Genomic DNA, 26,311 nt, shown 5'->3' on the forward strand with positions numbered 1-26,311 from the left:
AACAAACAAGGTCAGAACTGTCACAGTTTAGTCTGAACCATGGATCAATGGAAGGCAACTTGGCAAAGATAATAACATCCCTTAATAATTTTTACCTTCATAAGCCTCAGAATAAAACTCACCCATGCAGAAAAAATGCTGCCATTTCAGCATCAAACTCCATTCTTTTCATTTACGGCTGTGTCCAGTAGTGAAAATAGCAGTGATTCAGATTTGATCAGTTTGTCATTTTGTCAATTTGTTTGTTTTTGTAATTGGTTCTCATCCTTAACTTCATTAGCTGTTAATTTTCGTTGCTGTTGGAGACCAACCGAGTGGCTCATTACTCCCCCTAGTGGTTACATATAATCATACATTCCGTTTATGTCTCTGCAGGACAATACACTGACATCTTTGATAGATAACGTTAGCACTCCTTTTTCAACACATTCTCCTTAAGTCATTTTTCAACATTTTAATGTAGAAATATTGTATACAGTTCATTTAATATGGCCCTAGTTCCATGTGTCAGAACATTAGATGTGTCTGCCATGTGTCACCCAGAGGCTGGTCAGTCTGGCCCTGATGGACACACACAAAGTGAGGGTATCCATACACCCCAAACCCCCACCCCTACCCCTAGTCCCCCAGCCCTCTTCACCCTCCCCCCAGCTCTGCTGGTGCTGTGAGGAATCATAACCACTCACTGTTATGATTTATGGCCACACCTGAAGCCAGCCAAAGAAGTATATGTGAGTGCGTTGGAGAAAAATGAGTCAAAGAATGGTGTCGGTGTGCGAGTAATAAATAAGAGTGTGTTGCATGTTCAGAGTGGTGTGTGTTGCTTAGTGTTCATGTGCAGGGACACCATTATCTCCCTGCTGGCCTTTATGACGTCCCCTCTACCTCCTTTTCCTCTAGCTCCTCTATGAACCTTGACTCTGTCAGCCTTCTGAAATGCAGTCTCCCATAAAACCCATCAAATAAAAAATTCATATTGATACTCTGTGCCTCTACTTTCTCCACCTTTGCCTTCTTTCACCATCAGCGGTCCATGATGATAAATGACTGACTGTCAGATATTAAAGTCTGGAACACAGTAAAAGACTGATTCTCTGCTGTTTCCATTCCTCTGTACACCTCTTTTCTCCACTTTGACAAATTCTCATGTTCTGGAAAATATAAGCCCTCTGTATTACAAGAGAAGAAAAACATGCATTTTATTATTTAAATATCCTCCCAGGAGAGCTCCAACACTTAGTGTGTTGTAAAAGCATTTTCTGGTGTAACTCCTCAAATGTGTTTGCTATGTTTTGTGGAGCTAATATCCTGACTAAAACAAATAGACAAAATGCCATGTTTTGCTGATGTTCATCAATTCACTAGCAAAGGAAGTATGGTTTGTGCGTGTGTAACATGATTAATAAGCAAATACATTTTGTTTTGCAAATACAAAACATGCCATACAGGTTTAAATATGTCAATGACAATAAGTAAAAAATGTTTATACCAGACAGTATCAGTAATTCACAGTAAATGTTGAAGCGTTATTTCAGCCTTAGCTGCTGGTTTGTGGTCCAGAATGAAAATTAAAGACACTACATGGCCATACATAGTTTCAAACTCTTCTTTGTGATTAGAATGTGACAAACACTTGCCAAACAGCAAAATTCACCAAATTAGAGGTAAAATATTCAGACCAAGTGATAATATAATAATGTACTCAACTTGGTCAAAAAAATCAACACCAGGACTTACCTGTGCAAATTGTTTCCTTCCATTGGATAATTACTTGTAAAATGTTTCTTTCCATTGGATAATTACTGGGATGATTAATGTGTTTGAGCTGCAACAGACTCTTTAACCCTTTAACTGATGCTGTAGCTTCTCATTAATAAAACATCCATCAGTTTGATAGAAGCATAAAAATTGGACTGTGTTTAATGAATGGATAAAGGTCATGTGGTCTGGTGAGTCCAGACTGACCCTGTTCTAGAGTCATGAGTGGATGAAATAATTACCCATCATGCCTTGCGCCTACAGTACGAGCCAGTGTTGATCAGTGTTGATCTGGGGTTGGTTCAGTTAGTCAGTTCTGGGTTCAGTAATGTTATGTGCCCATTAAATGAGGTCAGATGAATCTGAATACTGAATAAGCAGGTGTGAACATCAGTGGGTTTCTGTCTATGTTGATGACAGACATATTCCATGATGATGAAACCAGAATTCATCAGGATCAGATTGTGAAAGAGTGGTTTATCATTTTCACACGTAGGTATGCCACCACAGAGTCCAGACCTGAACCACTTTAATAATCCTTGAGATGATGGAGGAGACTGACTTTCCATCATTAATACTAGATCTTGATGAAAAGTAAATGTATTTATAGACAGAGATAAATGTTGTGATATAGGTTTGTCTAAATGATGTTACCGAGAACACATGCTGTAACCAGAGTAAAGGTGGTCCAGTGAAATCCCAGAGTGTGGGATGTTTTTTACCAGGCTGTGGATATAACCAAACGTGGAAACATTTAGTTGTTTTAGCAGAGAAGTCTGAGAAATAGTATGGCAACAGTCATTGTTTCATAACCTGTCCCTACATTGGATGGGGGCGTATTCAAGGCTACATGTTTGTGCCAACAGTTCTGAGTAGCTCATGTCCACAGCAATAGGTGGCACTTTAAGTCCATTTGAAAGTGCTGTTGTTATACAAAGTTCTGCCTAAATGGACCATAGAAGTTCCCAATAGACAATTCCCTGCTGCCCTAAAATTAGCTCTGTACCTTTCCATAGTAATGAAATAGTTTGATATTTGTATACATCACCTTCCACTCCAGTAAATGAGACACTTTTCATTGTGTATTCATAAAATATAATGTGTAAAACTGTCTTTTCCTCAGTAACATAAAATTTCATTCCAAATGGACTTATTGTTTGGTCTTTTACTCTCAGAATTGACATTTTTTGATTTTATGGTGATAGTTTTCATGCTCTGTATCATTCTTACCAAACCTGGGTTTGATGACTGCAGTGCTACCATCAGGGATGTGATGAACATGGGCATTCCAGGCCAGGCCTGGTTTTCCTCTTAACACCCGACTGAGCCTTCTTGCTGGTCCATTAAATGCACCTCAAACCACACCACGCTGGCGGAGAGTCAGTCAGAACTCAGCAGTCAGTTTAACAGACTAGGCTTCTGCTCCAGATGACTGATACTGCAATGCTGTGGGGAAACAGGCTATCAATCAACTAATCCACTCAAATGTACTATCACAAAAGCACCGTCACTGATTCGTTGGTCATTTATTGAGCAACATTTTTCAGTAATGGTCTGGTTTCTACGTTGTTATTCAATGCTTTTCTGTTTTTTGAATTATCATATTCATTGAGCTTCAGGATTGTTTTTCAGAGTAAAGTGAATGCCGTTACTTGTCAGGATTCGAGGACTAATGAGAGCAGAGACTTTCAATTAAAGGGTTTGTAAAAGGAGGTATGGTGGTGCCAACCATTAGTTGGCAATTAATTTTTCATGAATGGAGATTAAATGCAAATAAGTAGTCTACAAGATGGACATCAAGACAAATATAGAGGCATATCTAGAATACACATGAATAACAGCTGTTAGCCAAGATTTAGGGTTGGGGAGTGCAAAAGGTATCTATTAGCATCTAGTATTTCTAATAAATGGTGATTAAACATTAATATGTAACCTACGGGACAGACACTGAGTGAAATACAGAACTAAATCACATCTTGAACTCAGTTAAAATAACAGAGTGAGGCACTGAATGTTACAGCCCTTTTCTAATTTCAGAAGATAAATATTATCATTTCCAGCATTGAAAGGTGTCACCCCCCCAACCCCCACCCCCCACCCCCTTACTGAGGTGGGTGCAGTCAGATATGGCACATTCAGGTTGAATAGATTTTTTTTTTTTTTTACAGCCATCCAAGTTGGTGTGACTGGCAGGTGAAAGGTGGTGTAAATTTATGAACTGCTGATACTCCTAAAGGTAAAAGACAGCTTCTTGTAGACGTGTCCCACCAGGTTTAGGGCTCGTCTGAAAACCTTCTAAAAGAAGGAATTCCTGCAAAAGATGGAAGAGCATGAATGTTTCAGACTCTGAAGAAAGAACATATTCAGATGTAATCCCTGTGTAATTATGACTTTTGTGAGAGGTAATTGTAATTTAGTAATATTTTCAGGTGGTGATAGTAGACATCAGATTGTAATTAAGGTTGAATAACTCCTTTTATTTAGTAGTTTAAATATGGAATGCTATTACCCTCGTACAGGGAAGACTGTGGTCCTTAGGGGGGTTATGAGACACCAATAGATAGGTTGAATTCATATCTGAGAAGGAAAACCCCCTGAAGTTTCTCCTTTGGTTCCTGTAAATCACTACCTTCATTTTCAGATTTGTGCATTTGGCACTGTGTTTATATTGTTTTTAAGTGAGTTTCATGTCGAACTTTTTTATGTTTTTCTTATTATACTAATGTGGACATGGCTCACATTGCTCTATGGTTATTTTTTTAAGGTTTTTTCTTTTGATTTCTGCTCTTACTTTAAGAACCTGCTGTTAAACAGAACAGAGCTGCTAAACAGATTTTCATTGTTCCTTTAACAGTGACAAAAACTGTCTAGAAACAATTTATTCTATTCCACTGACTACATTTAAAGTCTAAAAAAAAAACTGTTTACAGTTGTGGCTTAAAGCTTTGACAGTGACATAGATGTTGTTTTTGCAGGCTTTACTTGATTGGTTTTAGATTTTTTTTTTCCCCGTGTGTTTCTGACATACAATAAAGAACTATTACAAAACATTTTATAACTTTCAAACTTAAAATAAATGATATTAATGCAAAGAGCCTATTTGTACCACTGCCAAATCTTTTGGTCCTGATCATAGATTTCTGGCCAGGTTAGATGTTTGGTTTCTGTCAGGACATAATGGGCTCTGACAGTGTTAAATACTCCCATTACAACACTGCACACAATGGGAACATTCTGACAGATTTCCGGTGTGATCATGTTATCCCAGTGTAGGATTGAATCAGATTTTACACATCCAGGTGACAAACTATTCACACATATTTCAATTAATAACGTTCTGCCTAGAATGAATGCAAAGGTTGTACACCTGTTGTATACCTGCTTCAGATAGACTATTGTATTATATAGTGTATATAATGAGAAAAGAAGAGCTATGAGAGAAGCCTGTGGGGATCATGGAAACATGTCGTTTTAAGCTGAAAATAACTGACAACAAAGAAAACAAACCATCACTGATCTGTGTTCAGCTGAGGAAGACTCCAACAGAATGATCCCTCATCCCCAGAGCAGTGTTTCCAACACACACTTTGCATTTTGTATGGCCGTATTTGTTACGTTTTGCTTTTTCCTTTATTTTTTTTCTCTCTGCGTCTATTTGTGCTAAGCCGAGGCTGTTTTTGGGGCTGGTCTTGTCACCGCAGCAGCACGTCAAGGAACTAAAAAGTGTAAAAGACAAGGCTTTTATCTTTTAATAAACTTAGAACATAGTCGAGGTGACGGTTGTAGATTTCCCATCACGTGGCTCAAGCTTTCAGAGGTGTCACCAGTGATGTCTACTAACATTCAAGTCTGAAAAATAAAACATGTCAAGGGAATTGGTTCAAGAATGCAAGTGGTACATTTTAAAGAGAAATGGATGCATTTAAAGCATCTTCTTAACTCAGAATACGTTTAAAGAAATTAAATTTTCAGTAGCATCAGCGCTCTTTGCAAAACATACACATTTACAGCCTTGAGATTTTCTTTCCCAATTATGGTGACCAGAACATTGTTTGAGTGAAAGGTAAAATACTAAGGTAAAAGTAAAGGTTATATATTAAGTGCTTTCAAAATCCAAGTGCCTTCACTGTGTCTGTGTAATGACATGGGAGAAAAAAGGAAACCTGTTGTGTGACATGGCCCTAGAAAGTGGACTTTCCAGTCAGACAGTGTGAGGCTATCATCATGTCCAGGGGCCAATTAGAAGCCATTCCTCCATCTGTGAGTGAGTCATTAAGGCAGCACTCATATTAATTACAACTGTGTCAAGTCCAGACCTGTTACTGATAAAAACAGCTGCATCTGACAGATGAGCTTTTGTCTTTTGTTTGTTTAGTTGTTTTTTAATCAGTTAGGTCATGAACTGGATCCTTTAACAATACAAAGAAAAAATAACACATAATATGAATAATTATACAACATAGAATACATCTTTGCAAAATGTCTGTTTCATTAATGTCTGTAAGTTGTTGATACATAATCTGTGAATTCACTGTTACACACTTGATACTTTATCAATATTTCTACTCTTACCAATACTGCGTATTAATCTCTTACTGTAACAGTATTCTTATCTGTTCCTTTTTAGTTTGTAATTACAGTTCAAATGACAGTTTGTTTTAGGGCGTTTTCACACAGTGTACTCGGGTCTGTATCGTACTTGGATACATTCACACCTTTCCTACAGATGTCGCGTTCACACACGCATACCGTGCCCGAGTGCGAATGGGTGTTTTACAGGGCCAAAACACTAGGTGGCGATGTGGAAGGAATTCTGTTGCTATCCAACAAATGCAGATGTCAGAAGAAGACAAACCCTTACCTATCTGTTAGCATGTTTGAGGCAAAGAGAAGAAGAGCAAACTTCGTTGCCCCTGATATATCACCGAGTGGTTCGGTTGATAAAGCGAGCCCGTGCCGTGCGAATTTGAGGCTTTTTCAGGAGACAACAGGAGCGCCGTCTATGGTCTCATGGTCATTAACCCACTTCTGTTGTTGGAGTGGTGATTAGGTGACTTCCGGACTCAAGTATGGATTGCATTCACACAGCAACGTACTGTGCTGGAATATGGGCAGTCCAGACCCAGAACTACCTTCTCAACTGGACTCAGGCATGGTACTTGACCACGGAACAGTTGCATTCACATGGATAAAATTAAGCGGACTTGGGGGTCCAGTGTAGTCGGATACAGACTTGAGTACGTTTTGTGAAAACACCCTTTTTTTCTCATTTGTAACCTAGGCCTATTAATATTCTTTGTTAGGAAAGTGCAATAGCATTGTTTTGAACTAATAATACACTCATTTTCTTATGATAGTAATGAGGAACAAATATCATATATAGGAGGGGGTTTCAAAATGTTGTGGAAAAAGAACGTAGCTTTGACATGGTTTAAATAGCATGGCCCTCAGTTTTACACATATGGACTAAAAGGCTAGTATCAGCGTTTGCAGAGGTGTATTGACTTAGATGGAGCATATATTGAAAAATAAACATCATAACTTAAACTGTTTTTCCAACTGTCCTTTTTCCACAAAGTTTTTGAAGCCCCCTCGTTATTATTTACTGCAAAAAAACAAACAAACAAACACAAAAAAATACTCGTTCTCCAGGTCTCTAAATTCTCCTGCTACCAGTCACTTATCCTCATTAATTCCTGTTGGTATTTGGCTCCAGGTGTTAAATTAACTGTACATATATGAACATATTTGCATTTATACCATAAACTATGAGCTACACATCGTACTGCACGTTGCTTGGCCTGTACTTCTCATTGTGACAGATCAGTCATGTTTCTGCTGGAATGCGTAAAAGAACTGTTTTCTTGTTGAAGTGTTGACTTTTTATGTAGTTGTTGAGCACCAACGCAGGGCTGTACTGTCACTGTAAACAAACCTGGAATTTACAAAAATGTTTTTGAATATAATAGTAGATAGAATAAATTCTGTGTAAATTCATCCAAACTCTGCTGTGGATGGATGTTTCATGCTACCACTACAGCGCTAATGCATCTTTCATCTTTGCACCCACTGACTTTTTAACTATATTTCTGCTTTGTTCACCCTTTTCAATAACCTTTTAATGGTTTCTTTAAAACCTGTATCATCCAGTTTTGTGAGAGTAGCAAAATAGAGTTGTACTATTATTTTACAAATACTATGTTCAATTATTTTTGAAATATTAAAAGGTCATGTTTAATTATTCTTGTCCTGGTTTGTATGTATGTATATGAATACTATATATGTAGGATTTGAATATATTTTGATGCTTGACTCTTGTTTTTCGACCATTTGAACTCCACCGTCTGTCAAGGACAAACCTTTTCATCGCCTTCTGTTTTGGAGAAGATAATGATTCTCTCTTACTTGGAATAGGATTGCATTTTCTCTCTCTCTCTCTCATCCCTTCACCTTTACCCCCCCCATCAGCACTACTCTATCGCTCTGTCACAGCGTAAGCGAGGGATGAGAGACAAATCAAAACTACCTTATTTCCCCTCAGTCCGTCTCACCGTGCCAGATTGAATTTGAGGTTTTTCATCTTCTTTCTCATCTTTCTCCATTTCCTCCCTCCCTCCCGTCCACTCTGAATTACGTGGAACCCGGTCCTCTCACAACTTGATGACGCAGGGTCATTTATGCATGTGAAGGCAGATAGGTGTTTGGTCTTTTAACTCGTTCTCAGATCTTCAGCTTCAGTTGTGTGTGTTTGAAAAATGGACAACACTGAAAACCATTCAGGGGAAGGAAGGGAGTTGCCTTCACTTCAGATTTGCTTTGCTAAGATTTTGGTGCATTGTCGTCAAACACGACTAACCCACTGTACAGCCTTCTTTTGTAACATTAAGTGAATATGTTATGTTCACCTTCTGGTTTGGTTGTTCATATAAGTACCACAAGTTCAATCAGATGCGTCCACCTGCATCACACTATGAAATCTTGAGTTATGGACAAAAACATGTGTTGTGAGGTCACAGAAACAACAACATAAGATAATACATGTGATCCATGGAACATCTACATTGTTTTTGCCTTTTAACCAGTTTTGGTTCACATCTGGTCCATGTTTGACCTTCAGTTGGAGTCCTCCATAGTCAAAGCTATCTCTGCTCTTTGGTTTAATTGTTCTTCCAGTGTTAGACATGGATCTAGCTCAGTCTGTCATTGTTGAATTGTCTTTTGGTTACTTGTATAAAACACAACCATGCTGAGAAGTGAATCCTGACCTACAGGTTCTATAGGAGAACCCAAACACACAGGTTCTATAGGTGTAGTTGATGTATGAGCTGGTGGAGGCAGAAGGCTTCGCAGGTAGATTCTTATTAATCTTTTTTATTTGACAGGGACATTTACCCATTGTCACATGTTAAAGCATGTAACTAAGGTAATGTATATAAGACTTGTAGCCATTGTAGTTGATTTACAGACAGTGTCCCTGGTCTTGCTTTTGAGAAACAACACTACGCCATTGTGTCCTTGGGCAAGACACTTCACCCACCTTGCCTCCAGCTGCCCCAGCCACTCACACTGGTGTATGAATTGTGTGTGTGTGTGTGTTTGGTGGTGGTCGGATGGGCAGGTGGCACAGATTGGCAGCCACACTTCGGTCAGCCTGCTCCAGGGCAGCAGTGGCTACACATGTAGCTTACCACCACCAGAGTGTGAGTCTGTGAGCGAATGAATAATGGATCCAGTGTACACGTTTTGAGTATGTGTAAATAGAAAAGCATTATAGAAATCGAATCCATTATTATGATAACACTAAAACAAAACAGCATTAAAATCAACAAATTGACCAAACTTACTGGTAAATACTAATCTTTAAATTACACAAAATGGTCCTGCTGTTAAACTTCACAGTTTAAAGTTAGCACAAAGCAGTGGTTTGTTTGAGTGTTTGGACTGGGTTTTGTGTACAGAGAATTTTATAAACAGAGCTTGTCCAAAAGACAAACAATATAAAAAATAATTACAGTACTAAGTAATAAAACTCTACAGACTATGCTACTTGTCAATTGTGTCATCATCTGGATGGATTCACTGATACTGCTGTGACGTATGTAGTCTAGTTGACTTCCTTAACATACATCTGTGTATATAAATATTATATGATCTGAGTCTGTTCAGTTGAGTGGTCATTGAGGAAGATCCTGTCCAACTACTGGACACAAACAAATAGTACATATTTTCTCTTGCTTTATGACATGAGCAGTGTGGTTGTATCCACATACTTCTACTATTCCTTAGTTCTTTGACATACACACACACACACACACACACACACACACACCAGTGCAGCTTAATCAGTACTCAATGCAAATGCGTCTGTCAGTTTTGATTTTAAGATGAGGCCGCCTTGGTCATAAGTCGGTAAGTATTCCTGAAATCAGGTGCAATCAGCAGGGACAGACTCAGCCTGAGCGTCTAAATTGAGAGTATGTGGGTGTTTTCAGGTGGTAAATGTGGAGGTGAATGGATCTGCAGAACTGGAGGGCACTGAGCCTCACAAAAACAAAACCTAGGTCACTGCATTGTTTTTTGTTTTTTTTTTCCTTCAAATGATCTGAAAGAGACTGTCAGTTCCATCGATTACATGTTTCGTTGAACACCAGTTTCAAAAAATAATTTAGCTCATATATGTTGTTTATCATCCATAAGTTTAAGAGATATGTTTGGTATATTGGATGTGTACATTTTTTCTACCCATTAATAAAAAAGTACTGCATTTAATGTGTCGAGAAAAGCTTCACAGGTTCACAGTTGGAACCACAAGCATTACTGTAATGTGGGGCTACGCATTGGGAAAAAAAATATATATATATATCACAATTAACAAATTAAATCGATAAACAAATCAGATTTTTGGTAAAAAAAAAAAATTAAAAAAAAAAATAGATAAATAATAATAATAATGTTTAATAAAATAAAAAAAGTAGTATTAGATTTAAATTGGTCATATATATTTGTGGATCCCTAATTTCCACAGTCTGCTTCTTATACTAAATGCAAAAACTAAAATGAAAGCTGTTGTTAAAACTGGTCTAACCAACAATAAAAGACCCTCATAAAAATCATTAACCATTTACATGTATGTTATATTCATAAAGTTTTCTCCACTTTCATTGACAGAAGCAGCAGTTCTACAACTGATTGTGTTTGTCACTGTGGTGTTGAAACGCATTACTTCACACACATAGTGATGGATGTAACTCCAACTGTTTGGGTCTTGGGTAGATGCAGAGTTCTCTTTTGGGAACCTTGGTCTAACTGTTGTAAATACTGACCTGAAGGTTCTATTGCCTGGCACCAACAACCTTCAGTTTTAGTTCTGTACATTAGATTGGCCATTGTACATTTACTTCATATTCTGTAGGTCTTGAATTATTATTTTAATTATTATAGCTCATCCTCCACTAAGTTCAAATCTGGGAGCTAACAGGAGGAGTCATAAATGAAGACTTGGATTGGATGTGAAAGACAAATTGGAAGCATTAAAACTTTTCAGGCCCAGTTGAACTGAATAATGAAAAGTGTGGAAGCATAAAGTCTTGCTGTGTCTTAACTTCTAGTTTTGTGTGTAGATGTTTTTGTATGTTTCCAGTGAACATGTGGGTCCAGGTCCACCTGGATCTGGCTCCGTTATAAAAATGACTGTCATCTTCCCTTCTGGTGGACTCACTCCCACCCACCCTCGCCTTAGTCCACCTTTTCATTTTCAATTATGGGTTGGGATATGAATCTTTAATAGGATGATAATTGTGCTAGCATATTTGCTGTCACCCACCATTAGCCCAGATTAATTAGCCCATTTAGTTTAGCTTAAGAAAGTGTCTGGCTGAGGAATGGGGGCACTGATGGAAGGCGTGAGGAAAGTGAGTAGAATCAGCGCAATCTGGTCTGTATCATAATGTCATCGTTCTCCTGCTTCTCTTTGTCTCTTTGAGTCATTCGTCTCTGCCTTCATCCTCTCATCTAACCCAGTCTGTTCATCTGTTTCATCAGCCCACACTTATCTGCCCCGGATCAGCAGATTCTTTTTTTTTTTTTTTTTTTTGTATGACTTTTTAAGTGGTCGGTAAGGGGAAGGAGACTGAAATTTTTTTCTACTTTTAATTCTTTAATTATCTGGAGGGTATGAAACTTTTAACTCACCCCTTGTCCTTAAATGTATTTGAAATTATGCATCTCGCATGTAAGTGAAGACAAGTGGAAGAAATAATATTATTTTGTAACCCCGACTTCAACACTAATTAGATGTCTGAAATCATGTCTTGGGTTCAGACACTCTTAAGATTGGGGCATTGTCAGCAGTGATGCGGAAGCTTAACCGGTCCATTGTGTTGAAGAGGGAGCTACATGAGTTTCCTCTGCAGGGTAGCTGGGCTCAGCCTTAGGGTGAGGAGCTCAGACATCTGGGAGGGACTTAGAGTAGAGCTGCTGCTTGTCCTTATGTCGAGAGGAGCCAGTTGAGGTGGTTCGGGCATCTAGTGAGAATGTCTCCCAGATGCCTCCCTGGGGAGGTGTTTCAGGCATGTCCAACCAGGAGGAGACCTCTGGGCCAACCCAGGACACGCTGGAGAGGTTATACCTCTCCAGGGAATGCCTCAGGATTCCCCCGGAAGAGCTGGTGGAAGTGGCTGGGGAGAGGGACGTCGGGGCTTTTCTGCTGAGGCTGCTGCCCCGCGACCCGGACCCGGTTATGCGGAAAATGACGACGATATTTTGAAGTCATTCACTAATAAGTCCATAATGAGACACAGGTGGTTGAAGGTATTAAAGGATCTACATCAAAGTGTTGAAAGAGTTTCCTGCTACGAGCTGTTAACCAACTCAGTTAAACAAACTTGTCTCGTTTGCCCACATCCATGATAATAGAATGAAAAGTGCAAATCTTACATACTAACCTCTGCAATTGTAGGAAAGCAATTTGTCACATTGCTTTACCTGATATTTACAGCCCAGGGTTGTTAAAGTGTACATTCTTTCAACATTAATTGTGCTTGCTTGTGTATTACATATAAGCAAGAAAGGCGCAAATTCAATTTAAAAAATCGCCATAAATGCACCACACTGGACCTTTTTTTTATGTGAATCACAGAATGTATGGGGAGCAGCCATTGCCGGCAGAACTGACGTACCCACGTTGTTTTCAGGTGATCAAGTGCAAGTAAACAGCTGTCAGTGAGTGAGACTGAATGGAAAGCATGTGTTTGCACTTGTTGTTTGTGCAGCCATGAGCTTTGCACTCCGCCATTGTCCTAGAGATGCGACCCAGCACTGGCCAATGATATGTCATCTTAGACTGTTGTCTGTTCCATGGGGTCAGTGACCAGTTCATCACAGCCCAGGTAATCAGAAACAAGACTGCGTCACTACCGGTGCTGGAACGGCACGTGAAGGAGGCAACATGTCTCTGACCATGCCTGGCTGACAGAGCAGTGACTTCATACTTGCACGTACTTGACAGCCAGCTGTAATGTAAGTTACCTGACGGAACTGCAAGTGTTATACGTAATCATTTGAAATAGCTAGCAAAGAAAATTCCCTACAGGTAGGGTTGAAAGGACTGTGTCCACTATGAACACTACCATCTATCATCTAAGGGCTGGTATCAGTGAATACCAACACACAACTGACTCCACCTCAAACTTACCAGTCAATATTACATATTTAATTTGTACCATAAGGAGATCAGCACTTTAGATTGTGAGTTAAATATACTGACCAGCCAAAAAAAGTCCTACATGCAGTACGTCTTTGAACCACCTGTAGCATTCACTGTGGCATCATTTATACCACATAATGTTCATACAGCATCACAATAAATATCACAACAGTTTTTCCATCTGTGGTTGCATAAGTATTTTGCCAAGATCTTTTAATGGTGATAAAGAGTCAGACCACTATAGAAAGTCTCCATCACATCAGGTCTGGTTCAAGTCTGGACTCTGCGGTTGAGGTCTGGACCTGGCGGTTTCAGTCTGGACTCTGTGGTTGAGGTCTGGACTCTGCGGTTCCAGTCTGGACTCTGTGGTTGAGGTCTGGACTCTGTGGTTCTGTCTGGATTCTGTAGTTCAGGTCTAAATGTGCATTTAGCCACTTTTACCAACACCCTTTAAGGCACAAAGTCTGTTTGTTGTAGATGAACTGTTGGAGATGTGGGTTTCCAAATTTTACTACCAAAAGTTTGGCTGATTTATGCCCAGGTCAGACACTGCTTCTTTTCATTAAAAAAGTCATGCTAAAGCAGGATGTTTACTTCAAATCACACGACTGATGACAACTGCAGAAACCAGACACAGTTCAAGAGCTGGTTTTCATGGTCAGTGTAATTAACAGCACAATCAACCTAGCTCTAAATCCAAGAAATAATTCAAATCCCTGTTAGTGTAAAAGGTACATTTTAATGGACATCTGGTTGTGGCTTCTGCCTTGGTACAGGTGTGTGTGTGTATGTGTATGTCTGTGTAGAGTGTCTTCACCATGTCACCAGACAGTAGAAATGAGCTCTAATCACAGGGATATTGAAGTAACAATAGACGGCTCCTGCTATTAAGGCCTGTCAGCTCCTGCTTCCACTTTCACCTTGATATCTGTGAGTTTCTGAATATTTATGTGTCTACATTACAGGACACTTACCCAGCCTGACATTTGTATGCATGAAGGGTGTGTGAGCCGGTGTATTAGCGTAGAAATGTCCCGACACTGTAGCCGTTGAAGTGTTTTACGTCCATGTCATTGTGTTCTTTGTGTTGTGTTCCACAGGTGCAGGTGGAGTGAAGCTGAGGCTGATCTCAGGTCAGAACAGACCCGTCACCATGGATGTGGATGAAGAGGAGAATATGAGTAAGTTTCTTCAGCCTTGTCCCTTTTCCATCTGTAACTCGTGTCCTTCCTGGTACTGTCTGCACTGCCTGGACTCTGCATGTTCTTCCCTGTTTGTCCTCCCATTCTTATGTGATGTGTAATCAGTAGGAACTCATCTCTGCTCGCTTATATTTCACAAGAATACCATTAAAAAAAAACATCTCAGGTCATAAGTTAGGTTGTCTACTTGGGTTTTCTTTTAGAATATCCTTTATAATCCCTATAACCCTTATAACTCAAGAGGTCATTTTAACATGAAAAAGGAAACCAAAACATTCAGACTTGCAGTACTTCAACTGACCTCTTTAGGGAACCTCCAAAAGCCAGTCAATCCCCATAATCCTGTATGTTAAAATGTCCAATTTGAGGGTCTTTAGAGGTCATTGGGGCTTTGACAGTTCATTCTTACTACTGGCTCAGGCTTTCAGAGCTTCCCATGTGTTGAACAGACATTTTGTGTTTCAGATGTTAAAATAACTGATTCTATCATACAAATATTTCATGAAATTATCACAATACCAGGCCTGTTAGTATAAATCTAATTTAGTTGAAGTTAATATTAATTCAGTATTGGATTAAAGCTGATCTGTCAGAAAGCCTTTAAATGACATTGGCATCGCTGTTCTATGTTAACATAACAGGATGTGTTAATGTTTATCAAGCATCTGAAATGACTTGATGGAGTTTAACATAACAGTTAGTAGCACTGCGGTCAGTTATTGTAAGCTATTAATGACTCCCCATACTGATCGAACTATTTCCTTATATATGTAGACACCATATGTGTCGCTGCATCGTTATGTTAACATATTGGCCATATTGAAATGATGATGACTGCACCATAAACACAGATTTTTTTATCGGACTGATCAGAACAATATTAACATGGATCTATATTTAATAGGTATGATCAGCACTTACGTTAGTTAAACATGTATCTAAAATTTAATTGAACTCTGCAAAATTGCATGCCAATATTAACATGTAATATGGCTGATATAGTTTTGTTAAGGGGACATTTGTGTCCATGAGGGTAAATATGGACTATTGTAGAATCCGCATTACTGCTGCTCATCAGTGATAAAATAACATGTTGCCTCTATATTAGAAATGTTTTTTGAGGATATGAATGAATAATGATCAGGACTGAACTTGGTTAAAAGACTGAACTCAATAAAAGCTCATTTTATTTTATTTTAATATATAAATCTCCTCATGGCAGTGTTTATCTCATATATTTAGTCTAGTATCTACATCAGAGGATCCACTATTAAACTGGGGCACAAGGTTTAAATTAAATTAGACTTTTCGACTTAAATTCTGAGCTGAGAAACAGAAAACCCACAGAGAAATTACTTCATTTTTAAAGTTTCCTTCACACAAAGCTGTCATATGCACAGCGTGTTAACCTCAGTACAGAACAACAATTCTTATGTTGTGTCATGTTGTCATGTGTTGAGTCAAATGCTCTCAAGCTTCTTTAGTCTTTGTTGTCTTTCAGAGATGGCCTCTCTTTTATATTTTGTCAGATGCTGGAAAGGTAGATTTGAAGATAAAACAGTTCTCACACCAAGGGAAAAGCCGAGGAAAACAACATGAAAGATGCTTTAACTTTGCTCACCAAACGAGCAACTTGAAATGAACCTGTCATAGAAGACCTTCTTTATCTGCATTACTGACCCCACAGGGATTTTAACCCTTAAAACATTAGATAAATAGCTAAATAATTAAATGCTGTGTTGTGTAACTGATGGATGCTGATTACACAAGCACTGGCATGTTAATGGCCATAATTGCATGTTTCTGCTATAATTCAGTGCATGATTTCTTACCTTTCGTTTCCTGATCTGGTCTCTGAGGGATCTGGAGCTGTGCCCATATCTATCATCCAGCCAATAGTCATTGAAGCATCATACGTATTCTACACATATATTGAAGCCATTTAGAGAAAAATGTTCAAGTCTCTGTCTGATTACAGTTAATTTGTGCTAAATGGGCTATTCCATTCTGTCATTGGAAAACAAACACAATGTTCTCTTGTAGTACATTCTATATATTCATGTTGTCATTTTCTTTTTTCAGATTGTCAGTTCTCATGTCAACCCTGTCTCACAGAAATTCAGTTTATGTACAGTTAAAGCTTAACTGCAAATACAGAAAGTTTCAACAGTGGAGTGAATGAAGTTTTACCTCTCGGTGTCACACTTCCATTCAGCAGATGCTCCAAATGGAAGAAGCAAGACTGAAAATGTAGCAGTATGCACCTTTAACCTGTTTCAACAATAAACACAAATGAATGGAAAGAAGAAGCAGGAGTTAATCTAATAATATGAAATATATTCAAAGCTAAAGCAGCATCTGGATGAGTTTCACCACGTTGTGTTTCCATGTTGCGTCCTCTATTTTTTCAGTGACTACCTTGATTGCGATGTCAGTGCAGTTATTGTGTACACTGACAGTTGTCGCCACTTCTTTAAAACACATAGACTTTCTACTGAAATGTGATCTCCATTATGTTACTAGACTCAGTTTGACATAAATGACACATGGGATGTAGGGATGTAATGATTAGAGATTTTGATGCTAAGATTATTCTCAGGGAAATAATCGTGGTTTTGCGATTACTACAGTTTTTTTTCAGAGGTTTATACGTGGGGTGCGGTCTGTGCTAGACCATGTCATGAAAGTGAAACTTTGTAACAGTTCACTTATTTTTTCCAAAGCGACCTGCTACAACACACTTTAGGGTCAACCACATAGCAGAGCCAACAAAAACATTAACTCATTTAACACAAATCATTAAACATAAAGCAGCTGACCCCACCCCCCACCCCCCAAATACCTTTCCCCTTTTTAGTCCCCAAACTTTTTACGCACGCAAATAGTCAATGCCATATATCAGTAGCAGTGTAGCTGCAGGCTCTACTCACGGCACCGCACAAATAATACCACAGGATTGGCGTGCATTGGCCCCAGTAGCGCTACGGAAGACAATAATCCACTGGACAATGGGACAAGTTTAATCCAGAAAGGTATTAAATCCACAAAGTTAGCTCTGCAGCCTCTCAAACTCTGACAGGCTTCCAATTTGGCATATGACGTCCCTCTCCTCCATCTGTTTGTGTATGTGCGTCATATCCTCCGGCACACGTAAATTTTATCAATTCTTTTTAGAGAATACAACAAACAATAAATCAACACTGTGACCAACTTTTACAAAAGGATTAGAAAATAAGTTATTTCACCCCCTACTGGAGCTCTTAAAGTGATGCATATTCAAAAGACATCATTAATATAGGTAATGACTTATGGGGTCTTTACAACTTAACACGCGTTACTAATTCCTCTACATCTCTCGCTGTTGTTAAACTCATTTACCTTTTTCCTACCTCCTGAAACTCTGTTAACTTTCATTTGAGGAGACATGGCGGTTGTTTAAGGCAGATTGTTGGACAATGGTAGCCTGAAGCTGTGTACATGATGGTAGCAAATGCAAACTATGGAAACAAAAGTGAGACTGCATCGAAAATATATTTACAGTCAAGACAATTTAGAAATACATCCACCCCCTGAGACAGACGGTCAGCTTGTACCTTCTCTATCACTGGTGGAATGTTGAATGTAGTGCTTCTGCAACACTGCTTTCATTTGGTGCAGGAAGCGCATACTGGCATTTCTTTGTTACGCTCTTAATCTACTGCACTTTATTAGACAGTTTTTGACAGCCTTGACAGATAAATTAACTGTGATGTTTAACACCATGACATCGTTACAACCCTAATCGGATGCAAGGAGCTCCATCGGCCTGTTTACAGCGATGTAATTATTTACACTTTATCATGTTGCTTATTAATTATGTAAAATTAGTTGGATTTAGTGCTTAGACCCATTGATATCAGATTTCTGATTTCAGAGACTTTTTAACTTGACTCAACCCAACATCTTGAATCAGCCAGATGGAAGCAAAGAGTAAGGACCTCTGCTCCAAAATGAAACAATGCCTTATGTCAGGGGTGTCAAACTCCGGTCCTCAAGGGCCAGTATCCTGCATGTTTTAGATATTTCCCTCTTCCATCACACCTGGAAGCCATTACATCATTATCAGGTTTCTGCAGAGTTGGATGAGGTGATCATTAATTGAACCAGGTGTGCTGGAAGAGGGAAATATCTAAAACATGCAGGATACCGGCCCTCAAGGACCGGAGTTTGACACCTGTGCCTTACAGTACAGGCCAAAAGTTTGGACATACCTTCTCATTCTTCGCATTTTCTTTATTTTCATGACTATTTACATTGTAGATTCTCACTGAAGGCATCAAAACTATGAATGAACACATGTGGAATTATGTACTTAACAAAAAAGTGTGAAATAACTGAAAACATCTCTTATATTCTAGTTTCTTCAAAGTAGCCACCCTTTGCTCTGATGACTGCCTTGCACACCCTTGGCATTCTCTTGATGAGCATCAAGAGGTAGTCACCTGAAATGGTTTTCACTTCATAGCTGTGCCTTGTCAGGGTTACTTAGTGGAATTTCTTGCCTTATTGATGGGGTTGGGACCATCAGTTGTGTTGTGCAGAAGTCAGGTTGATGCACAGCTGACAGCCCTATTGGACAACTGTTAGAATACATATTATGGCGAGAACCAATCAGCTAAGTAAAGACAAACGAGTGGCCATCATTACTTTAAGAAATGAAGGTCAGTCAGTCTAGAAAATTTCAAAAACTTTGAATGTGTCCCCAAGTGCAGTCGCAAAAACCATCAAGCGCTACAACGAAACTGGCTCACATGAGGACCGCCCCAGGAAAGGAAGACCAAGAGTCACCTCTGATGCTGAAGATAAGTTCATCTGAGTCACCAGCCTCAGAAATCGCAAATTAACAGCAGCTCAGATTAGAGACCAGATGAATACCACACAGAGCTCTAGCAGCAGACACATCTCTACAACAACTGTTAAGAGGAGACTGCGTGAATCAGGCCTTCATGGTCAAATAGCTGCTAGGAAACCACTGCTAAGGAGAGGCAACAAACAGAAGAGATTTATTTGGGCCAAGAAACCCAAGGAATGGACATTAGACCAGTGGAAATCTGTGCTTTGGTCTGATGAGTCCAAATTTGAGATCTTTGGATCCAACCGCCGTGTCTTTGTGCGACGCAGAAAAGGTGAACGGATGGATGCTACATGCCTGGTTCCCACCGTGAAGCATGGAGGGGGAGGTGTGATGGTGTGGGGGTGCTTTGCTGGTGACACTGTTGGGGATTTATTCAAGATTGAAGGCAACCTGAATCAGCATGGCTACCACAGCATCCTGAAGTGACATGCCATTCCATCCGGTTTGCGTTTAGTTGGACCATCATTTATGTTTCAACAGGACAATGACCCCAAACACACCTCCAGGCTGTGTGAGGGATATTTGACCAAGAAGGAGAGTGATGGAGTGCTGCGCCAGATGACCTGGCCTCCACAGTCACCGGACCTGAACCCAATCGAGATGGTTTGGGGTGAGCTGGACCGCAGAGTGAAGGCAAAAGGGCCAACAAGTGCTAAGCATCTCTGGGAACTTCTTCAAGACTGTTAGGAAACCATTTCAGGTGACTACCTCTTGAAGCTCATCAAGAGAATGCCAAGAGTGTGCAAAACAGTCATCAGAGCTAAGGGTGGCTACTTTGAAGAAACTAGAATATAAGATATGTTTTCAGTTATTTCACACTTTTTTGTTAAGTACATAATTCCACATGTGTTCATTCATAGTTTTGATGCCTTCAGTGAGGATCTACAATGTAAATAGTCATGAAAATAAAGAAAATGCAAAGAATGAGAAGGTGTGTCCAAACTTTTGGCCTGTACTGTATGTGATGCAGTATGTTGTACCATTGACTGCTGCTAGGAATTACTGCCATGTTTGGCCATGTGGCCAGGGTTTGATGGCTGCCATGTTATGCTTTGATTGACACGTACATATTACAAGTTGGACTCTCAAAGTTTCTGTTTATAAAAGATCCCATTTTCCTGAGAGACAGCTGTATTTGTACAGCTTACACTAACAATGCTGTAAAAGGACTTTGGAGGTAATGCTTGATGAAATTTAAACCTTTTACTGAGCCAGTCAGCTAGCATTAGCATTAGTATTAGCTCATTCATGACCCTTCAGAGAAGGTTCTGACCCCTTATGCTCCTGCAGCTCCGCCCTTTTTGGCCAAATAAGTTCACATCTGGCTCCAAAAAACCAACATTATAATAGCCAAATCAAAAACTACTGGCTTCAGAATAATAGTTCTGAAACCAGAGGGTGATGTGACTGTTGATCCGTCCATTTATGGGTAATCTGAGTGACTTTGATGAACTACCGGTCTAGATGGATGGTCTGGCTCGGTAGTGGTACCTGTACTTATCAAAGTCATCTAAGGATGGACAGACAGATCTAAGTCCAGTCAAGCATCTGTTAGAGGTTCTGGACAAACAAATCTAACCCAAACCCATGAAGGACTCACATCACAACTTACATACTCCGCCCACTGATGGGTAACATTGTAATATGATTGTCAACATGATTACCACTTCACTGATCAGTGGACATGTTCTTCACACATACAGTTGGGGGCTATTGATCATCCATATCATTGTTTCTCATCTGGTGCTTGTTACCTACTCAGACAAAAACACCAGAAGTCAGGTGTTCAGCCTTTGTACCTACAAAAGCACTGTTAGACTTGACTCGACTAGACTGAGTCTTGTGATGGATGATATGAAGAGTGCAAAGCAAAATAAGTCTGCAGATATGTTATTAAAAACTTTTTGAAAGTAATCCTAACCAAAGCACATCTATTGGCTAAACCTAAACACCTACAGGAGCTGGGATACAAATTCCGGCTGGTGGTTCTGGATTTTAGAAATGTGATGCCCTCATTACAGTTGTTAGTACAACATGTGATTGGATTTGTAGTTTGGTTGCATAGAAGCATAACTTCTGTGAGATTGGGTTTTGGCTTTGATTGGGTGTCTGTCATTGTCAGTCACTCATGATGATTTAAGATTGTTTGTTGAGGTTGTTATCGCTGTTTAAGATGTGATATTCCTATTTGTTTACTAATGTATACAGTTTAACGGACTGTCATGTTTAACCATACCCATCTATTGCCACTTTAAAGAATGCATGCACATAGTAGAAATTATTGCATGTTTTCAAAGACAATATCATAAAGTGAATGATGTGCAGTTTTAGGAATGACTGTGGTACTTGTTTATTCTCTTTGTGAGACATTTGAGTCATTTTGTACAGATGGTAACAGCATGTCAGTGCATTTTGCAATGTATAAACACTGTGCTCTCTGACCAGCTCCATGGGGGGTGTCAGAGGCACAGGGTCATATGAATGGCACCTCATTAGAAAAAAATGGTATAGAATCCACAGTTGACTCATTTTAACATGACAGCTATTCTTTTTGAAAACTCCCATGCAAAGGGCTTTAACAGCACATTTTGACCTTGCATCCTGTCGCCAGTCAAGCCTTTAGGATCCTGCAGTTTAGGTGGAATCTTCTCCTTCTGCATCTTTGACATATTCTCCTGTTTGCCTGGTCCTCAGCTCCCCCCCTGCACCCCCCTCCATGCACTCCCTCAACCCAACCTAGAACCCCTTCATGCACACTGCGGCCTCTCTTTCTTCTGAGTGCCGCAAGGAGTAACCTATCAAGCCTTTGCTGAAGGATGTTATAAATGAAAATTTTTGCCAATATTCCATCCACTTTGATAACTGAATTCAGTGATATGTGTTCCCTGATGTGAACTATTTCAGGGCCGACATTTAAAACCACACACACTAAAAATCTACGTAAGTTCAACGTAGAAGCAAAGCACTTCAACATATTGGTATAACCTTTTAACATCCACTCTTTTCATGGAACCCTGAGCCAATGTTTATGGAACTTGAAGTTAGGGTTGTGACAGGTGAGTGGTAACATATGTTACCTTTGTTTTAGTAGTTACACAGTATAAGATTTATTTTTTAATCAAATACTTTTTTTTTTTTTACAGTCAGTCAATCAGCTATCATTAGCTAACAAGTAAACAGGGTAAGTAGAATGCCGTTAGTATGTAACCACAACGTAAACAGTGGTTTAGTTCAGGCAGAAGGGAAATTACAGAATGAATTGACATTATTTTGAAAAGCAAAAAACATTCAGTGGTTTTGAGAAATAATGCATATCTGCATTCCTGACTTAATTTGTTATTTAATGCGGGTCTGGGGGCACTGGAGCCTATCCCACCTCTGAGGTACAGGTAGGCTACACCCTGGATGTGATGACAGTTCATTACAGTGCAGACGTTTACTGATCTATTTAATCATAACCTGTATATATATTAATCTTCCTATATTTCAGTGATTGCTTTTCTATGCATTGTGTGACAATGAAGTCAAATTGAATTCGTGAAGAAAATGCATATAAACTTTTATTTCATTACCATCATTAATTAGGCACTTTTTAAGGAAAGAAACGGGTCTGTTTACTTAATATACCATGTGATCTTCTATTTCATCAGTCGTAATTTGAAAGAATCCGGAACACATTTTATTTACAAATACAAGTGACAGGAAGCAGTATTCTCATACGTGCATAGAATAAATTGCATGTCTTATAGATTGGGTAGTGACTGGGGCCATATGAATGTGTTGGCCTCAACCCCATTTCTCCTTTAACCCTAGCCTTAGTTGTACCCCACCAAGGGGTAGGGATTGAAAATTTTCTGTAGCAAATGCGACACGGCTCATTGCAATGCAGCATAGTTATAATTCTGTTGATTGTTGCCATTATCAGCTGTTATTGTGACAAATATGATCACATTTGTAGAACAGAACAAGGCTGATTTGTTGAAAGTATGTTTACACATTATTTTGTCCAGAGGAATTTCTGCCAGTCACTAATATCAGATAAGTGTTAAAGTATAGTTAATCTGCTTCTGGATTATTATTCAGGTTTCATACGCAGAAGATAACTGTACTTTCATTTATAAATCATTGAGTACATAGTTAAACTGACATGCTTTTTATTATGATCAAATTCCAAATTTCCTTTATATCAATATCAAACTAAGATATTCTGATGGATTTAACATTTTTGCATGATCATTTATGATGATATGTTTAGATTTATCAATTTCTCTCTCCAGACCATGGGTCATGAATGCATTCATATAAACCATGCCATAAAATTTGAGTCTGCATTTGAACATCCATCATTTGGAGGGTTAGACAACCACCACCTTGATATCTAAATATATGGGATACCAAAACCTACACAGTGATGTGCAAAACAGAAAGGTAACACCAAGGGGTGAGTTGGGTTTGGGTGTTAGATTTCATTTGAAAGGATCTAGTTTGTTAGTTTAGCTAAATGTGAATAAAACACAACATAAACAATATCAGTTCACACAGTTCAAATGCAATCCTACACCTAATACTAATATCAGTCCCTGGGGAACTGGTGGATGTTAAGAGGTTAAATGTGTCAAGACACTATTTTTTTTTCTCCATATTAATCAAAGAATACAAGCTTAGACAGCATTAAAATTGAAAGGACAGTATATGTAGAGGGAAATTTGACAATACTCAAAGTGTAGTCCAAAAGATTCAAAGTGGACCAAGTTACCAGTCATGAAATCCACCACTTTTTAACCAACAATGATAGCATTTGTGATGTTCCTCTACTTCACTTATCACTTCACTTGACATTTGTTCATGAAATGAAATGAAATGAAATGAAAGCTCTTATTGCTTTGATAAAGGAACACAAATCATTGGTTCAGTTCCAAAGAGTGATAAAGGAATCTATAAATTTTGCATTTACAAGATCCTGCAACGAAGGCGTTGTAAGTTACTCTTTCTGGGCACCGCAGGTTCGAGCAGCACCGACGTTAAGGAAAACCGAAACCTGGACAACGTGTCCTGCAAAGATGGGGTGGAACAGCTCCCCAATGGAAGCGGCCTGGGCAGTCGAAAGCGCCCCCTAGAGGAGGGAAACAATGGTCACACACACTCCAAGTTCCGGGCCAAAAAGCGCAAGAAAACTTCAGGGCCAGTCCTGCCTAAAAACGCCCTGATGCAGTTGAATGAAATCAAGCCAGGTCTCCAGTACAAACTGCTGTCTCAGACTGGACCAGTCCATGCACCAGTGTTTGTGATGACGGTGGAGGTCAACGGACAGATGTTTGAAGGCATGGGGCCCACCAAGAAGAAGGCTAAACTGAATGCTGCAGAGAAGGCGCTGCGTTCCTTTGTCCAGTTCCCCAATGCTTCTGAGGCACACCTGGCAATGGGTAGAACGCTGACGGTGAACACAGACTTTACATCAGACCAAGCTGACTTCCCAGACATGCTCTTCAATGGCTTTGAGACTCCATCCATACCTGAGGAGTCCTTTTACCTGGGCTCCAATGGTAGCAGCTCTTTAAACTCATTAGGGGAGTACCCTTTGCCCACAGCACCTGGCAGTAACCTTGTTCAGGCCCCGTTGCCCCCTCCATCAGCATTCAGCTCCCCCTCCAGTGGCAAAAACCCCGTCATGATTCTCAATGAGCTCAGGCCAGGTCTCAAATATGACTTTGTGTCAGAGAGCGGGGAAAGTCATGCCAAGAATTTTGTGATGTCAGTGACAGTGGATTCACAGACTTTTGAAGGCTCAGGGCGCAACAAGAAGCTGGCAAAAGCCCGGGCAGCACAGGCCGCTCTGTCTGCTCTGTTCAACATGCAGCTAGACCAGACGCCATCCCGCCAACCCATACCACGAGAGGGACTACAGCTTCACCTACCCCAGGTAAGAGGCTCCACCTGTTCACAGATGGCACATGACTGCACATATCAGTCTGTGTAATCACTCAGAACACACACAAACACTAATGACTACAGTTGTTTGATGAAAATTGAGAAAGAGGAGTTTATCAGCTAAAGTGCATGTGTTTGTTTGCTACTAGAATTCCTGCCTCTTTTTTCATTGAAACACAGATTTATCTTTGGGGCAGCACTCACATGCTTTTTAGTCACAGCTGATAACTCACATTACTAAAACTGTCTACCATTAGGAGTGGGGAAATTCAGTTGAACATGCTTATATGAATTTTATGTATGTTTAGTGATGATGGAGATAAAGAACTTGGACTAAAATGGATTTGATCAGCAATCTCTGCTGTGAAATACACAGCCTGACCAAACAAAAAGTCCTCCATTATTTTATTTGATCCTCTTCAGCTTTGATTACAGCATGCATTTGAGTTTACAATGTCACAACATTTATTTCAGAATTGTATTAATTTTTCACCAGTTTTTACTGTTTTGATGATTGGAGGGTCGGGCCGTTGTATAAAGGCTTCTCCATCACATTCTCAGTGTGGTTCAGGTCTGGAATCTGTGGAGGTCAAACCATGGATGAAATGATGAATCACTCTTAACAATCTGATCCTGATAAATCTTGGCATCATCTTTGTGGAATTTGTCTGTGTCATCAGCATAGAAAGAATCCCACTAATATTCAGACCTGGTTATTTAGTATATTCAGGGTCATGTTACCTTGTTTAATGGACACATGATGTTACTGAACCTAGATCTGACCAACTGAACCAACCTCACGTCAGAACACTAACCCCACAGGCT

At 39.5% G+C, this 26,311-nt stretch overlaps 1 protein-coding gene across 1 annotated transcript in view; it reads left to right on the plus strand.

The window, feature by feature from the left end:
• Positions 1-26,311, plus strand: part of adarb1b (adenosine deaminase RNA specific B1b) — a 236,061-nt gene that overhangs the window by 174,133 nt on the left and 35,617 nt on the right. The window contains exons 4-5 of the mRNA XM_030124418.1: positions 14,563-14,643; positions 24,562-25,478. Coding sequence (XP_029980278.1) covers positions 14,616-14,643; positions 24,562-25,478 — 945 coding nt within the window. The 5' untranslated portion in view covers positions 14,563-14,615. The remainder of the gene's footprint in view (positions 1-14,562; positions 14,644-24,561; positions 25,479-26,311) is intronic.

Source organism: Sphaeramia orbicularis, chromosome 21 (assembly GCF_902148855.1).
Source record: "Sphaeramia orbicularis chromosome 21, fSphaOr1.1, whole genome shotgun sequence".
Lineage (NCBI taxonomy): Eukaryota > Metazoa > Chordata > Actinopteri > Kurtiformes > Apogonidae > Sphaeramia > Sphaeramia orbicularis.